This window comes from Harpia harpyja, chromosome 11 (genome assembly GCF_026419915.1).
Source record: "Harpia harpyja isolate bHarHar1 chromosome 11, bHarHar1 primary haplotype, whole genome shotgun sequence".
NCBI lineage: Eukaryota > Metazoa > Chordata > Aves > Accipitriformes > Accipitridae > Harpia > Harpia harpyja.
The window spans coordinates 42,230,268-42,249,278 of record NC_068950.1 but is presented as its reverse complement, the minus strand read 5'-3'; the positions used below and the strand labels follow the sequence as shown (position 1 = coordinate 42,249,278).

General features: G+C 38.1%; 1 protein-coding gene and 1 long non-coding RNA gene across 7 annotated transcripts in view; one reads left to right on the top strand and one right to left on the bottom strand.

Annotated features, from left to right (window-relative positions):
• Positions 1-12,004, bottom strand: part of NFIA (nuclear factor I A) — a 360,756-nt gene extending 348,752 nt beyond the window's left edge. For all 6 annotated transcript variants that reach the window (XM_052802068.1, XM_052802069.1, XM_052802072.1 and 3 more), the window contains exon 1: positions 11,880-12,004. In XM_052802068.1, the coding sequence (XP_052658028.1) occupies positions 11,880-11,975 (96 nt within the window). In that variant the 5' untranslated portion in view covers positions 11,976-12,004. The remainder of the gene's footprint in view (positions 1-11,879) is intronic.
• On the top strand, positions 8,841-17,850 carry LOC128148348 (uncharacterized). Its single transcript, XR_008237264.1, has 2 exons — positions 8,841-9,585; positions 15,992-17,850. It is a non-coding gene; the product is annotated as an uncharacterized LOC128148348 (long non-coding RNA).
• The last annotated feature ends 1,161 nt before the right edge of the window (positions 17,851-19,011 follow it).

Genomic DNA, 19,011 nt, shown 5'->3' with positions numbered 1-19,011 from the left:
CATTTGCCATTGGAAGTTGAGAGAAAAGGAAAAAAAAAAAAAAAAAAGGATGGGAGTCTATAAAACTTTCATGAAAATCTTTTTTGATCTGATCCTTTGGTCTTATCTCAGAGATGTTAGCTGAAGGGAAAAAAATCCCTCTACCTGAAGGCTGGCCGTATTGTGCTGCACCTGACTTCTGGCTCACATGCGAGACCGTCTGTTCTTTATTTTCACTCTGTATGAAGCTAATGGAATTTGCAGTTGATTAACCTCAAATCTGGAGTAATGATCCAGCCTGGGACTGCAGCTGGCAATGCTGGGGCTATTTGTACTTCTTAACCAAGTAAGACAGCAACAAGTATAATAGCACAAAGGTAAAGGTCCCAAATAGACAGGTAAATGCCAGAGGTGCATTAAAGGAGTTGAGAACATGACCTGAGAGTGCAGACCACGTCCCCGCTCCCCACGAAGAGGTGGGAGCACCAACTCTTAGAAAAATTAATCACAAGATAATACAATAAAAAGTATATGGCTACACTTACTCAATGATATTCTACAGGGTACAGTCAAACCACAAGATTTACCCTTTCTGCACACCAAATCCATGCATTAGAAAAAGGTCATCTATTAAGGAACAGTCGCTGTAGAAAATTTAGGAGACACAGGGTCCTAAAACTTCTCTACAACTTCTGTTTGTGTGAGGAAAAGCAAAGTCTTCATTAGATCAGCACTGCAAAATAAAATTCAGAGTAGAATTACACTGTATTATTTGTATTTATTTATTTGTGCCAATTAATTATTCTGTCTGAAATATGAAAAATGGCAGCTGAATCGCTGCAGATAAACACCACCAGAAAGCAATTCCAGCGTTTTTTTCTTAATAGATGTGTTTCTGTTTTTTCCTTCACAATTGTTCAAAGCTTCAATGAACAGAATTACACAAATGTGCACCAAACCTCGGAACTAATTTAGTTTAGCAAGTGCTTCACACATCTTCGTTTACTGAACAATGTTACTTTCAAATCATGACAACATTCTTCCTTCCTTGCCTCATGACTAATACAGTGTTATTCAAGCCGCTCCTCTTCAGACACTTCAGATCTTTACAAATCTTTCCCCCAGCTTTACCACCTGATTTCTAATTAAAATCAAACTGAGAAAGTTCCTTCCACTGATGTAAATCCCGCAACCCCAGGCCAGTGACAGGCACTGCTGAAAAAGGCATTGCATGGCTTTACTTCCATGGCATCATTTGGAAGAGAAACTTCTTTGAAGAGTTAGATAAAATGAGCAGAGAGCTGGGATGAGCTGTGCTTGGTCTTGAGTTCTTATAGTGCTTATTGGATAAGTAAGTCTTAATGTGATGTAGTGAAAACAATTTTTCAGTCTGAGGAAGATCATTCTTTCCATCCTATATAAGACTTCCCAAATTAATGACTACCAGTGGACTTTCCTAACACTATGTTACTGTCTGTATTTTATTTATATATCGTGCATGTAAATATACATGTGCACATGCACACACACACACTGTGTGTACTATATGTCAACAACTAATCAAAAATTGTTTGCCCACAAGCATATGTGAAAAATTCATCTAAATAATTGTACATTTAATTTTTAATGAAATCCCAGTAATCCACTCAATTTACCAAACTCCTACTTAATATGAAAGTGGCATGCACAGAGATCTCTGTGTCTTACACAGTGTGAGCATACGTACCACTTCTGGCATCCTCAATCAAGTTTTATTATAATATTATCTTGATTTTGAGATCACTGCTTTTATTTGTGTGCAGAGTGAAGAAGCATATGCTATACGAGTAACCCATAGTGTTTGGCTTAAAGGCAAAATAAAAGTCAGCAATAAATAAACAGTAAAAAACAGACTGCTGGTAGATAGAAAGACTCCACAACCCATTAGGTCTTTCCTGCCTTTAGTTCCCTAATTCTGCAAAAGCTTGTATTCCTAAGTAACTTTTCTTATAAAATAATGTACTGCAATTATAGCATCTGTCTTCAGATACTGATGGAAACCCATTAATTAACATTTAACACCCTTTTTGAGGTAAGTGAGTTTTATTATTCTACTCCATAGATGGGGAGGGTGAGACATAAAGAAATTAAAGTGATAGATTTGGCAGACACCTACAGAAACCAAGGGAAATGCACTGCATATCTGCTTGTAAGAACACATGTTTAAGCAGGCACCTGCATTTTGCAGGTGAAAACACCTACAGCATACAAATAATAACTCTACGCCATCCTCATGCACACCCATCCTGGGGTGTGCACCCAGAAAACTCGTTAGAACAAAGAAATTTGCAAGCATGAACACATACATGGAAGTGCAGGTGTTTGATTATTTCAATCCAAAGCACATGAACAGATGTTTGCATCAAACTGAAATTGTCACCATCCTCAAAACTCTGCAGCTCTGTCATTCCACCCTTATAGGTCTGTTTATTTTTCATATTCCAGAAGGCCTCGTCTCACACTGTTTTTCAGGGTACAACTTCCACTCATTTTGCCTCCAGCCCCTTATCCCGTTGAAAGGGAAAATAGAAATGCCCAGCCCATCGATCCTTCTGTTCTTAGGCAGCCAATCATTCACTTTTTGACTAGATAAACATTTTTTAGTTAAGGTTTTGTGCTCCTCCCCAGTGTCTCTGCATATCACTATCATGAAGATCTTGTTTTTTATGCAGGATCAGTTCCATGATCATAGAGCAGATCTGAAAACAGATGTGTTAGGACAAGTAACAGAAAGGTGGACTGCACCATTCAAAGATGGGAACAACTGGTTCCATAAGGGAATGTGGCTCCTGAGGTTAATGTGCTGTGAAGCCACAGACTTTGTCAAGCTGCAAGCGGGAGACACCAGGATGCATGGCTGTGGGACACGATGCACAATGGAACATGAGACTTTTCTGACTTTTCTGAGTCCTAGTGCCACAGGGGCATGTTGTCAGCCTGGTCTTTGCTCTTTTTTGTTTGTTTGTTTTCCTTTTCTTGGTTTTCACCAGAATTTACAGCAAAGTTCCCTGAAATATTCCCTGAAATTTTGGAATTGAGCAGATGCAATCAAAAGTGGTTGCGCTGCTGATCATGGGGGACATCTTCTGGTGCTGGCATAGAGCCTTTTTTTGTTTGGCCACTGCTGTTGTCCTATGGCTCTTTGGCTTCCTGCTATGGAGTTGCCTCAGTGCAGAACAGTTTGGGCAAATGAGCTACTAATCTGCAATTCAAACCGTGCCTCTGCATCTGAAGAGAGGAAAATAAACCCACAAAGTTATTTGTCTGTGCAGTGGTCCAGTTACTGGAGGACCAGAGCAGTTGGTAGCCCATATGTTACTGAACAGGATTTTAAGTAACGAAAAAGAAACAACTTCAAAGAGGGATTTGGAGGAGAAGGAGAAAAAAAATCTTGTGATTCACTGCCTCTACTCAGGTGTGATATCTTGGCCACCGTTCTTCATACTGCCAGAAAACATATTCTCCTATCAAAGCCTGCCCTCCTTCCTGTCTCCTTTGCAGTGCCTGTGCTGAATACCCATGCTTTGGTCACTCCTTTTCTTTCTATTCTTGCCACAAACTTATATCAGAAATTAGCAAATGTCATTGCTTGCCAAGAGCCAGGCCTTCACTAAGGACTTCCCATCATTTTAGGCCTATGTTCTCTTCCTACATTCCACAGAAGTATGTGGGCATGTATTTCCCCCATTTCTCTGTGGAAGACTCTTAAAAAACTTCATTAAGAATGAAAAGAATGGGTGTCCATAGAAATATAATAAGTTTCAACAACTATACTTATCTCCATAGTGAAAAAGTTGTATCCTATAAAATCAGCTGAGAGAGTTATAATCTGTAAGAAAGTTACTATTTTAAATTGTTTAAGAATTGTTCATTGATTTTTGAACATGAGGGAATTCCTTGGATGTGTTAAATAATGTCTTATGCCACAGTTTCCTTCATTGCGCATGGCAGACAGACAGCTGATCTTTTAAGCCTCATTTCCTTAGGAAATCAAGATAAAAAGAGAGGAAGCAACAAGTCCTAATGCAATGCTTATATGCATTGCAATTTGTCTAAACTGTAAGTCCTCATTAGCAGCAGATCACGAGTAAATTTGAGTTTTACTTGTGTTAGCTTATAATCCTTGAAAACTTGTTCTGTTTGCACTCTTGTAAAAACCTCGGTGATTCACCTTTCAGTCACTGCCCTAAATAACCCATGTTTAACCTATTCTTCTTAAGCTATTCTTTCAAACAGCATCACAAAAGAAAATTTCTAGTAAAAAAAAAAAATACTTGCAAACAGAAGTGCACATGCATGTTGTTTCTATTTGTTCCCAAGAGCAAACATAACTGCTGACTGAATGAACAATCAAATGGGACAGTTTTTCTCCTTTCTTCTTGAACATAAAAGATTAATTTGGGTCACTTTGGAATACTCCTTATATTTCCTTGACGTAAACCAAAAAGCCATGCTCAACTTCCCATTTTCTTTACCAGAGTAAAGATAACTACTTATGAATATCAGCACATTTCCATGCAGAATCAGGTCCATTTTTCTCCAGCCTAATTGAATTCTGGATTAAAAAAAAAATAAATGGAAAAACTCCCCTCTAATTTACTCTCAAACTCTCTCAGTTATGGAAATACTCTGTTAGCGACCATGTATGCCCTGTATCTTTTGAGTTAGTCACGTTTAAAGCAGAAAGGCCTATTTGAGAGCACTATTTGTGCTCTTAATTTCCACACTGCTCCTATTGACAACCTCAATCCGTGTGTGTGATTCCAATTGGGTTGTGAAATTAATATGGCTGTTTGCGTACATCAAGGGCAACCTGCACTCCTTTGAAAGCAAGGGCATTGCAATTATTGGTAGTAAAAGTCTACAAGCTTATAGTGCCATCTGTACTATCCAACACTTCCACCCATATCTAGTTGTATTGCTAACTTTGCGTTTCACAGCCTCTGAAAAAAAAACCCACCAAAGAACAACAGACATGCTCATACAGGCAAAATATTTTGAATCTCACTCCATTAGCCAACACATCTATTTAATCTGTTCTAATGATTTTTATCTTATTAAGAACTACTCTTCAATAATCTACTCTATGGAAAATAGATCCAGAGATCTTCATCACAGTGAATGTAAGTTCTAAACCCTTTGCGCAAAAGAGCCATTGCAGGCTTGTACAGCGCCTGCTCCGAAGACACCTCAATCAGACTGGCTCCTGCTGCTCCGAGATCAGTTGGATTTCTTGGGAGTGTGGCAGGGCCTCTGCTTTTTGTGGGTGGATGAAGTACAAGTGTATTGCATATGTAAAGTGTGTGTATGTACATGTACAAAGAGTTCCAGCATTTGCAACGAGTTCTGTAATTATTACCTGCAGTACTTGTGAAAGAGAAGTTCCTAGTGACATTAATGGAAATAACAAAGATATTGTCAATCCAAAATATGCTATTATGAACTAGCACATTTGTCTTCAAATATCAACAAAGAAGCAACTTGATTCATCCTAAAATCATATTTAAATATTAATCAGTGTCAGTGACCACATCTGAGGGAGAGGAGTGAAGCATGCTTCTAGCAGCACAGCAAGATCCTTTTCACGCTGGGATTAAAACACGGGGAACCTTCCGATAAACCAAAAAATGTTACCTTTTTTCTTTCATATGAAGGTAGGGAAAGCAAATATTTACTGCCTTACTTATAAAAAGTTTCAGCTTGTTTTTTTGTTTGTATGGAAGCTGCTGGGACTTTGCCAGCAAAAAAGTTTCAGAATATTCTTTTATTTTCATCTCCATTTTTGGTTACTCCTAGTATTAGTGGAGGGCTTGCCTAGTGTAGCAGCATCAGACTGCTGGAAACCATCACAAGCATCCTGATCAATTTAAAGATGCAGTCCTGGTCTTTAAAATGGAGTAGTATATGATTAGTCTTGCAGCCTTTGGATTCAGATCAAGGTGTTAGACCTTTCAGGCAGTGTCTATCTTTTTCGGTTTTCCTGCATGGTCTGGTATTCAATACAGTTTTGACACCTTCAGATCTCAATCCAGTGTGTAAAATTAAATGATGGTGAATAGTGAGTAGTAGCACAGAAACACATTAGGTATAGCACAGACTGAGGTTAGAAGTCCTCCTATTTATCCTTCACAAGATAGGTCCTCCAGATCGTACTATTACTTGCTTTTCCCAACTATCACAATGATTTCATAACCAGGGGCCACGACAAGCTCTGGAAATAATACATGGGCATCAAGAGCAAGAATGAGCTGGCCCCTAAGGGTACAAAGCTGTGCTCTTCATTCGCCTCCTGGTTAGACAGCTATCTACACACCGTCCTTCTCCCCCAGTAAACGCTGTGCGAGGATGTCAAATCTCCGGCTCCTCGCTCAGAGGGTAGCACTGGGAGTCCAGACAAAGTTTTTTGGATAAACTGGCTTTTCTCTCTAGTCCTTCCTCAGGGTGTCCTACAGCTACGCCATCCTGTTACAACAAATGAGAAAGTTTCTGAGGGGAAGAGGGGTGGACAAGGGTTAACAAGGCGCATTCTCCTCTTACTAAAATGATGTCATTTCCCTCCCCCTCCCCGAAAGTATCTGTTGCTTGGTTGTTTACATGCTGAAGTTAATTTAAAATATATATCATAGACCTGCATGATTTAAAATTGAAGGAATTCTTGTATCTGAAGACATTTATACAAATTTAATTTAAACATCCAGTGCTTCAGTGCTATTAAAAAGTATTGTTTTTTAGCCACAAACTACCCATTTTCCTCATTTTCCATATTTTCTGCAGAAAAATAAAGACTAAGAAAACAGAAGTACTGATACATTGTAGAAATTGTCCCAATGAGTTTATAATCCAGTGTAAGTTACACGGTACTGATAAGTAAAGGAAGTTCAACCAGACAGTTTAATCCTCCAATTTCCTGTCTTCTAATCAGCCACTGACTCCTCTGGCTTTAAATTAGAAACATTCATGGTAATATTCAGGACAGGTGAAGGAAAAGAGTAGAAAACAGCTAGGGCAAATACTTGTAGGCAAAAGGAGACCACGTATAGAAAATGATGATACTATAAAGTATGTGTAACGATGCACTGAATACATGTCTTTAAGTTATATATGGAATTTAGCAACTCAGAGAAGGAATAATTTTATTAAAAACATTTATACAGCAGCTGAGCAGTGTATGAACATGTGAGAATTACTATATAAAACAAAGAAAATCCATGCTGCAATGTTACACTCTGTTCACACTTTGTTATTTTTATAGAAGCAGGAGCAGGATAATTATTAATACATGTATGCTTTCTGATATACAATAAATTATAAGTAGGAAGCACAAATCAGCAAAGCCACGTATGGTTCAACAGCATGTGGGGATTACCATGATAAACTTAGATGAGAGTATGTATATGCACATATGTATAGATACACTCAGTGATTTCAACAAGAAATACTACTTTTGAGCGTTTCATGCTTCTGACTTTTTTAGCTTCGGCAGTGATAATTATCTTTCCATATGATGAAATTAAATATTTATTAGATGTGCCATTATTTTTAATCTCATATAGTGAGGACTCTATTAATTCTTAATTGACGGAAATGCTAGTAACGTTTTGAAATTTTCATATTTTTTTTTTAACCGCATAAATTACCTGAGTAATTTCAGCTACTCCTCTGAAAAAATGGAGCACAGAGGTATGAAAAAAGTATTTACCAAGAGCTTCAGTGAAAAAATGATGTTGACTTAAAAACCTTTAAAGTAACAAAATGACAATTTCCAAGTCCAGTCCTACTATCTTTAATAAATTCCCTTCTAACTTACGGCACCTAAAGAAAATAAAGGCATATACACTGAACTATGGATCGATAGCTGGATAATAAAACTAGAAAACAGTTATTTCAGAAAGTGACTGGAAGATCTGCTTTAACTGTCATATTCAGTAACAGTAGTTTGCATGCTAACTCATACATGGAGTCATTTGAAATGGCTTCTTATTTATTAATGAGGCTTTTTTCTTTGGATATTTCACAAAGAGAGCAGTTTGGGTTTTGAAACTGTTTGAAATGTGATAACTCAAATTATGAGGGTCAAAGTTGGCTCTCAGTCACTCAGGTAAGTAAACCTGGAGTCGCTCCACTCCTCTTAATGCAGTGACTCCAGGCTGATGGCAGTGTAAACCTTGAGCAGAATTTGGCCCAGGGTCTTTAGGTTTGTATTGTCATTGAGAATTTTCCTCCAGCATATACCTTCGCTGCACGTGTATTTCAATAACCCCGTGCAAAGGAATTTTGCAGACAATCCCTTATTAAACACATATAACAGTCACATCATATTGGCTTGCTAGAGCAAATAATTTAAAAAAAATAATCAGCTTGAAATAAATGTTTATAAAAGTAGCACAGCTGCACATATTTGTTACAAATGCAAGACAGAGTACTGAAACTTTTCTACGACTAACCCTTTAGTGTCTCTGTGACAGCACCAAATTTAAATAAGAAGTACCAATGATTACAAAATAATGATCATTTTTCCAACAAACTAATTCATCTCATATCTTCAGGCTGCTATACCAGTTAAAGTATTTGCTATTACATATATATTAAAAAACATATAAATCCTTCTTAAACAAATTAACAGCTTTTGGGGGGAAATTTTCTGTTAAAATGTCCCATTAGAATATAGCCAGAATAATACTGTTTCTGCATTTACTTGATTAAAGCATAAGAAAAAATAGATTAGGTATCAAAAGATTGCCTTAAAACTGTGGTGACAAATACAATTATTGCTAAAATGTACAGATCCTGTGGGTTCTACTGAAATAGTTTGAAACATTTCTAACTGTCTACAAGAAAGAAAAATAATATTTTTCTTTTACTTTGACCTCTTGCTATTTTGGCAAGTAACATAAAATATATTAGCCATTCCATCAGATGGCTGGAGAGAAAAACTAGCTGCGATGAGGAAAAACGAATTAAAGGAGCATTAATAAAGATTATCTATGAAAGAAAATAAGGTCAAAATTAGAACTCTGCATTTTAAAGCCACCTTTCAAAAATGCAAGCTGCTTTGCCCAATGCTAAAATCCATTCATTTTACTAATCATGCAATCAACCAATCTCCATTATCTCCAGCTAGCTAGCTATAAACATGCTATAGACTGGAGTGAAAGAGGGAGAGTGTGAGGTTGAGAGACAGAGAGAGAGAGAGAGAAAGAAAGAAAAAGAGAGAGAGAGAGAGAGAGATTACTACACCCAGCCTTTTATAAAGCCGTTTCTTTCATTATAACAGGTCTTTTCATCAAAATGACACAGAACCTTTAAATTTGGGCATAATACTCCAGTACAGTACACAGCTATAGCTTAAAATGGATTTAGAACCTGCTCCAGAAAGAAAACAAACTCCCTCGTTTGACACACAAATTGTTTACGATTCATTAAAAAGCAAAATTGCATATCACAGTGCTGGCAGCTGAGTCCATATGGGTGCAAGGGGTATTCACTCATCTCTTTGTATGCTGGCAGTACCAAACCGAAGTTTAGCACTGTGCAGCTGAGATTTTGTGCAGCCAGACGATGCATGAGGTAATTTTAAAAGCTTTACTTGTCTTTAAAACATTAAAATCTGCTCTCTAGCTTACTTTTGATTAAAAGAATGTGGCAAATGTGATGAGGTTTGGGGGTAAAAAAATAACAGATATCTACTTTTTGTTGTATGTTTTAGATTCACAGACTGTATGAAAAACTGCTTATTACTCCATCAATAATTGAAACTTTGTACGAAAATTATTTGCAATTAACACATCTATTGTAAAGATCTTGAATTATTCATTTCAGTTAAAAATAACATCTCTTTCATCTAGTGCAACTTCTACAGAAAAAGGCTATTTTAGTGGGTTTTTTTTTTGTTCTCTTAGAAAATAAATGGTGTGACGTTCAAGTTTAAGGAGAACTTTCTGCAATGTTTAATCTAAACAACAGCATGTGTGGTTATAAAACTGTTTATTTTTAGGCAAGTGCATTACTAAATGTTTCCAGCATTTTTACATATTATATTCACAGTACTAAAACATCTGTGAAATAAATGTGACTGAAATGAAACTTCCTCGGACACTTTCTATAGGGTGATGATAACTGCCTAATAACGTTTGAGGATACTTATTAAATAATAAACATGGATGTACCTCATCATAAAAGCAGCTGATAGACAATAAAAGAGGAGTGGTAAGAAAATACACAAATGGCTTAGAATAAGGCAAAATCACAGCATGATATAAATTGTGTGGTTAAAACAGGTACTTGAAAACTTTGCTTTGAAAACGATAACTAAGAATCAATAGCCTTATTTACAGGGGTTTAACAAGCTAGAAAAAAAGTCACATGAATAATCAACAGTTTATGTGCATGCAAATACCCCTTCCCCCTCCAACTTCCCCTGGCAGAAAGTCTAATTGGAAAATCAGTACTATAAGTAAAGTGGTTAGCCTTCCCTATTCCCATTAACCAAAAGCTGCATGTTACATTTCACTGGCAACCGCTGGCAAACCTCTAATAGATGGTTAAAAAATTAAAAGTTTAGACAAAACAAAACGGAAAAACCCGAGCCCAAACACCTTTAAATACAAGCCACATGATATACACAATGGCCACCACCAAGCTGCAGAATAAAAACCTTCCGGATCTCACTTTTAAAAGTCTTTCAAGTCCTCAGAGGTCTTAAACTTTCCAAATGATACCAAAATTGGTCCGGGGCGGCGAGGGGGAGGAAAGCCCCCGACTTGTTTCAGCGTATCATACAATGAAAGTGATCATGCCTTGTTTTGTAATTCCACTCGCCAGTCCTTTTTTAACTGATATCTATGTGAAACGAGCTGAGGTTCACGGTCCAGTTAGGAGCGGATAATACATTCATTGTCCTGGCAGCAAACTTTTCCTCTCACTGGAAGAATTCACGCTTGCCACAAGAATAATAATTACAGAAAACTAAAAATGCGCTGCTAACGAATTAATCCCTAACGGACAACACGCTAACGAGGGCAGTAATGATTTGAGGACTCTCTTCCTCACAACAGGACTTGCATCTTCTGCCACAATGGGCTATTGTGCATCCTCCTAACTCACTATACCTCTTATAGATTCAAGATGTCAAAGGTTGTCTGGCCCGGCTGACCATGACATGCTAGTTAACTCGTTCTACGGAGCACGTTGGGACTTTATTGAAACTTTAATTGCGCCCAAAAGCAGCTAGAGCCAGACTATGTGGGATCTGTAACACATGGCTCCAGGTCAGCACAGCCCGGTAACCTGTTCTAACGTAAACAAGCGGAGGGAAAAGTTAGATCGGGGTCTCCGATGAAAGGCAGCACCTCGCAAAACACGCTCCTCTCACACGTGATGATTTTACACCACGACACTACCGCACTGTTCCAGGCTTTTACAGTAATCGACTTGCTTTGTAACGGACTGAACTTTCCACCTCCCCTCTTTACAAAATATTGCATGGTAAAAAATGCACATGCACACAAATGCTTGAAAGCAGCAGATAAAGTAAAACAAACTGAGCGTTAGGCAGCCGACTGCGACAAGTTACTCTGCACAAGGCTTTTTCAAACTACTTCTTTGCATACTTTTTTTTTTTTTTTTTTTCTCCCTTTAAGGAGAATTCAAAAAGCTTCCCTCTGGAAACTGTAGTGCACATTAACGGTCTCCTGTTACACAGGGGAAAGCACACAAGTGGGACAAGTGTGAGGCTGCTCTACTGAAGAGTGTGAAAAAAATCAAATGTTAATTTGATAAATGTGAGGTCTGGGACATTTTGTCAAAGAGGGAGGGAAAGTAGAAAAGGGAGAAAAAAAAAAGCAGCCCTGCTGCCAACTCACCATCCACCAAGTTCTGGCCGAGATGTCGTAGCAGAGCTGCCATTTGATGGAGCCGTCGGAGGTTTTCCCTGCCATTATGCTGTCAGCAAGCTTCATCTGATGCTAACTCACGGGAGATAAGACACCTAATTGAGAAAACATTTGCACTGGCATGTTGGGCAACATGTAGCCCGGTCCATACCATATGGAATCATGGGTAAAAAAAAAAAATCTCCTTGACAATGAACCAATCTCTCACAGACCCAGTGGCAAGGTGAAGTGGAGATGAAAAGTCATCTGCTCCTAGCACTGTCTTCTCCTCTCTCTCTCTCCCTCTCTCTCCCCCTCTCCCTCTCTCTCACTCTTTTTTTTTTTTTTTTTTTTTTTAAATAAGAACCCACTGCTCAACATCAAAGAGAGGCGGTCAAAATTAGGGCTTCATCACTCAGATGATTTTGGTCTGCAAGGTTTTTCTTTCCTTTCCTCTTTTTTCTTTTTTAAGAAGAATAAAGAGATTTAATAGGACAAAGGCAGGTAGTGGACTGCGGAGGGAGATCGCCACAGGCTATTAGCCTAAAATTTCTGCTTGACAGATGGAACTGCTTAGAGACTATCATGCAATGTTTTGGGTGTTTTTTTTTTTTTTTTTTTTTTAAAGACTTTCAGTCTGATTCAGTATCTGTTTATCGCAGCTACTTTTCTCATGTACGTGACTGGGGGGGGGAAAAGGGTGAGCAAAAAAAGAAAAAGATTGCATCTTTTTTCTTTCTTTCATGATTGTGCATATAATCATTCAAGCAGTGAAAAGCAAAACAAAAGTATAAACTGCTTGAGTTTATTTCTCAATTCAGTGACGGAAGCTTTCTGAAGGAATCAAATGCTCTTTCATTTTTTTGAGATGTTAAAGTTTTGGCTCTTTGTTCCTTCTTGATTTTAGATACCAGATCTTATTGTTTAAATGAATGACTTTTCATATGAATGTTCACATGGCTAAAGTGCTCCCTAAGAACTGAATAATTCCCCTTTTTTTTTTAAATACAGTTTTTCTACCATATTTTTTAAAACTGGTTTTTAATGTTACATATCCTAATACCATCAGGTGATAACCACCAAAGCCTCAGAGGTTTGTTTCTCTCTCCTGCAAAACTTCTCTGCAACATTCAAAATTTACGTGAGGAACTGACAGATAACTTGGAAAAAGACAACTGCAAACCAAACAGTTTTGAAAAGTTATGAAATCCTGCTATTGTCCAATATTAAAATCTTTTCCTGGAAAACACAGTGAAAGATAATCATACATTTTCCCATCTCTGTTTCTCACTTCTTCTGGTGCACTGTAAAACCAACAAAAGTATTACTTTTATGACAGCTGACTATTAAATAAGCAGTGAATGCTTTCCATTTAAATCACCCCGTTGTATCACACGGAGCGACGGTTGCTCGGCTATGACCACCACCACTTAATAACAGGGCACTTCAATCTATACAGTAGTGCCTTTCCTCAAGTGCTCGAAAAAATGAACTTCTGAACTGGCAAACGGACTCTCGCCAGGAATATTTCTTAGGTCTGCTGAGCTATGGCTTATATAACTTGCTCACTCAGAAACAGCTACACTCTGCAAATCTTTTTGCGATTTGGACACAAGAGGAAAATGTATTAAAAATATCCACTCTATTTTAAACAATATCTGTTTCTGTTTGTATCAAAAAGGGGAGCTCGTGGGTGCACAATTCTTCATTTGATTGTTTTGTATACTAACTATTGTTTAACTGTTTGGCTACAGCAAAATGACAATTCCGGGCTGCATAGATTACAAAACTGTCATTCAATACAGGACAGAACTACCTTTCATTGAGCTTCAACAATACCTTCAGATTTCTGTGATATGCAAGATGATAAGCAAATTATTTAGGGTAAACACAAACTGCTAATGTAACATGCAGGGGTTAGTCTTTGGATTTGCCCCAGCCTTAACAATCTGGACTGCACAAAAAATACATTAGTGCATGCAACTACTTAGCATCCCAGTTTGCTTTTTTGCTCCAGATAGCAGGTATAGTCCCACTGCCATTTACAGGAAAGAGTCTGACTAGCATGGGAAGTGTTAAGTTTTAGTCCGAGTCCAGGAAAAAAAAATGGACACTGTGCCAGGAACTGTCCTTGCACTGGGTGGCCAAAGCATTTATCGTCTTCTGTTACTGCAGGTTCGTTAATGCTACCTGTCCTTTCTGTGGCTTGCTGCTTATTGGAAAAAACCTCCCTCCAAATAATCACGCAAAATGCGAAGTAAAATGCTGAAGCAACAATCAGCCTTTGAAGCGGTGTCAGATTCAATTTTATGCTGCGCTCTCTGCTCCTATCTCTCAAACCAAACAACTTACCAACCCTGCTTATTATTTATTTAGTATTTCATACCCAGTTGTACTGCATGTCATTGCAGTCAAGTTTTGATAAGACTCTATTCCATCTATATGGTTTTCCATCACCTGATGTAGTTATAGATCTACTGACAAACTTTCTCTTGATTGCTATATTAACCACTGCTTCGAGAGTACTTAGGTCTTCCTATACCAATATATGACTTTGCTTCCCAATACTAATTATAAACTCACCGAATAAATATTTTTTTAGAAGAGCATACACTTTTCAGCTTATGAACGACAGAAGCATGAAACCATTTCCTTCCTGACAGTATAGTAGTTATGTGCAAAGAAATGAGGAGTGCTGTTGGTTAACAGCGTTTTAAATTCGGAACAATTAGGTGCAGTTAACTTTGCCATTGTTCTTTCTGATGCTGGGGATGGTGGGTTCTTACCCGTAGAGCAATTATTCCTTTCATAAGCGGCTGTTGTTAATAGCATTAAAACAAGATTAAATACAACATGTTAAATATTGCAATTATTGTGGAAAATAAAATTATTTGGTGAGCATAATGGGGAGCAAATCAAGCATTTAACATGATCCAGGAAATGCTACTCCAAACAATTGCATTTGTTTTATGCAATTTTTCCCCTTTGATTGCTGACAGATGCCGTTTTGGAAACAAACATCTAAGTAGTTTTCCTTCAATCAGGAAAAAAACCACACACCAGAAAATGGCTACATGTTTTGAATTTAACTCTTGTCAATCAGCATTCTGCACAACACTCCCTGTGAATAGTACTGGGACAAAACGATGCCTTCCAAAGACTAATAAGCCACAAAGATGTTTGCTTCTAAATCAGATCTGTTCCGAAGAAAGAAAAAGCCTTCGTGCGGCATAGACATTTGTGCAGACACAGCTGCAAAATAAAAATGCTTGCAATATATCAGTGATATTTCAAGTTTGAAGTAAGTTAGGTGTATGTGTTTGTGGGCAACAGGAGAAGAGATTTGTTTTCCGACAGCTTTAGGCCTCGAGCAATGAATTGAAGTACTTGCCAGTTGCTTTCTGACTTCCTACTGGAGAAGTGGCCAACTACCCACTAATAATTTGCTTAATTGTTGAGCAGAGTTACCTGCTGCAGCAGAAACAGCACGAGTGCACCCCTCTTTATCTCCCCTCGGCAGCACATTCGGATGAGGTCATTGTTGCTATCAAGTGTACGGAACCAGGAATGAATGCTAAAAAAGGCTAATACAGTATATTAATTCAGATGACTATATCAAGCTGGCATTTTACAGTCTACTGGAAACTGAATGCATGAGAGCATTAGAAATGTTGGCATAGCGGGTGGTTTCTCCAAATGTTGGCTTCTACTACTCATGTCGGTAAAAGAAACGTGGCAGAACTGCGTGCAGCTCCCAGCGCTAGACGCATCTTTAGGATCTTAGTACTCTTTACTAGATTATCTATTAATTGCATGGTATCCACTGCTCATTAACCCTTTCTTTATTCTCTTCGCCTCCCCCTATTTCTTCAGTTGCGATTGCTCAGAACCTTCTCAGCTGATTGCAACAGTGTGATTTTAGATCTGTTCCTAATTTGGGAGGCGCTTTCCTTAGGAAGCCTGAACTTAAATGAGTTATGAAGAGGATTTCCTTATCTCGAACAGCGACAATTAGTTCAAGTGCCACGTGACAGCAGGCAGTTGATTTTTGGACAGCCTCTGAACTTATGCAAAGTTGCTGACAATGAGTGTGTGTTCTATAGCTTTTGGAAATCCTATAATCCTGGCTTCAATCAAGAGGATCTGCTGTTGCTGAAGGCGTAAACAAGGAGAGAAGCAGCATGTGACCCCTGCTCCTGCACCTTCAAGGAATCCCAAGCCAAAACGAGTGCAATGGTAAAGCTCATACTGGATACTCAAGATGACACACACATTGCAGATGATCTTGCTGAACCCAGAGAAAGAAGTCCTTTACCCCATGCAGGAAAGTTGTCTTTGGACTCTGCATTTCCCCCTGTAGCTCTGTTGTGTGTGTTTCTCCCTGCATCCCTCTCGCTCCTCTGATTTTCTTCTTGCCATCTGTATTCCCCTTTTGCCTCATCTGAAACAAGCATCAAGATCTTGTTTCTGACAGAACGGTCTGTCAATATGGAAACACACTGACATCACAGACAGTGCTGTGACTTCATGTCTGAAAGAAACAGGAGGAACAGATGAAAAGAGTGAAGGGGAAGGAATGACACATACAAACATTTTTAAAAAATAAGTAAAAATTCTTCTCTATCAACCCCAAATGTAAAGGAACATAAACCAGATTTTTTTTTAAGTCTAAATATAACCAACTATTTCCTAATCTGTGGCCATAACTCAGCACAACATTTCAACATGCTTTTCACCCGAGAGAGGTACCTGTCCCCTAGGAGCATGCGCTTTGCTGGCTCAAGGCCTGCGTGACAGCCAAAACACCCTCTTGAGACGGACTAAACACGGACTATTCTGGAAAAAAGCTAATATCAGGCATAATGCTCATACCTGGGAGAAGCCTTTAGACGGAAAGAAGGACTCCTGCCCTGGACCAATCTAAAACATCTAAGTAAATGCAAATTCATAGAATTAAAAGTATCCATCAAAACCACAAACTCAGTTTTGATGCAGCTGGATCAAAGGTAGCATTACCCCACTGAGGTGGGGACACAAGACATGCCCAGAAAATATTCTTACTGAGTACACGGAGGTGGAATATCACCGTAGTTTTTTTTTTCTTCCTAGAATGAAATATTAACAAAAGTGTCTAACCATTATTTCTATTACTAGGTTTTTTTGTATAAGAATTTGGAAGGAGTTAGAAGCCCCACGTTTTCTTTGCTATTTGAAATATTTATTTTAGTTCTAATATTAGAGGGCATCCAGGAGATATTGCTTTCCTGCCATCTCCAGAGCCACTGCAAAACTCTAATAAGGAGATTCATAACTAGTAGGAGAGGAGCTCAAGAAAACTAAAAGGTTAATATATTCTAACTAGATGTTGGGTATAGAATGTCAGATCTGTCAAATTTCATTACAGTTTGCTGCTCAATGAAAAAGATTTGATTTCTTTTGCCACTGTCCTACTATGTTCAAGTCACACAGTGCCAGCAGCAACCAGCCAACGACCACAGGCTGGCACTGAGCGGGCCCGAGTGGGAAGCCAGCCGCAAGGACCATCTGTTTCCGATTTCTAGCGAAGCCAAGATGTGCAGTGAAGTGCATTCCATTCACCCAGCCAGCCTTCTCCCTGCTCAAGTTATTAGTGTTACAAGTGAAATTATCTTTTCCAAACAGCGGGGGAGCTATAATCCTTATGGAACAAGACTTTAAAAAAAACCAAAAAAGAAAAAAAAAAGGACAGAAAAAAGGTCCCCCAACACCCCCCCCGCTTCAAACATCTTTTGTTAAAGTTGTTGATGACATTGTTTGTAAATTCAATTGCCATGTTCACAGGCTTTATAATTTTAAAGGATTTTTTATTAAGAACTATATCCTCTAAGGGAAGAATGTGTACGTTGGTTCACGGGATCTAATGTAATAAACCATTCAAATATATTTAGAGCATTATTTATGAATAGAGTTGAAAATGACAAGATGAATGCTCATTTAAGTCTCTCTAACATGAAGTGCCTTGAAAAACATCATAGGTTTTAAAGTATAATTTAAAGTGAGAATGCATAAACAGCACTAATTACATGCTACTTACATTGTTTCAATATGTAATGCATATGTTTAACCTCTCAGAGAAAGGATTGGTCTTGGCACAGCAATTGTGGGGATTTAAGGGTATGCTAAACTGATAACTGTAGAATGAGCTCTGACATAGGATATCGGTCTCCTACTGTTACCTAAATGCCAGGTGAAACCAAAGGATTTATAGAAGGGCAGGTGGAAAGAGGGGGGGGGGGCTGGGGGGGGGGGAAGACAACACAATGAGGTGAAACTGAGAAGTTTATTTTCAAAGGGGGAAACATTTATCCTTTGACACCATTCCATTCCAGTGACTTTATTTCTAATATACCATGAGATTAATGATGTGGCTACTGTCACTGTGTCTGATGAACACTGGCAGAGCTGTGGAACAGTTGCTCCCTCTACTATTATTGGACATATTTGTAAATTGGCATATATATAAGATGAACTTGTTCCATGTGCCAGCCAATTGGAAAAAAATCTTATTCAGGAGGACAGAATTTTTGTATTCCTATTGAATTCTATATAATATACAGTTGGTTTAAGATTGGCTGATTTAAAAACTTGTTTAAATTAACAATGTTTGACAGTTTTTGTATCATATAATAATCTCAATACGACTCATGCAAATCAATTGCAGATAATTAAGGAAGTAAATTATCATCATGAAACAGATTCCTGACATACCACAGGTGAGTCAATATTTAAGCCTTTGCTCAGGGAAGGCACAACTGCTGAACGTAGCCATAATCATTCACCATCCTATCCCCAAATGATCTATTCTTTCAAAAGTAATGGTACCATAAAAGAAAAAACAGAATAGCTTGTTACGTTCATTTTCTTAGTCCCTTTCAATCTGTTTTTACAGACCTGAAACTACTGTCTTGAGTGGCTAATACCACACAAAGAATAACTGTTGAGTCACCTGAAACCTAATTATTAGATGAGCCCCTTCTTTGGGTTTTATCTTCTCTCAGTGTCTTCAGAGGTGCAACTGGACACTGATTATCTTTGCTCCACAACATTATTTGAGCTATGGCTAAGCTGATACTAACACAAATCG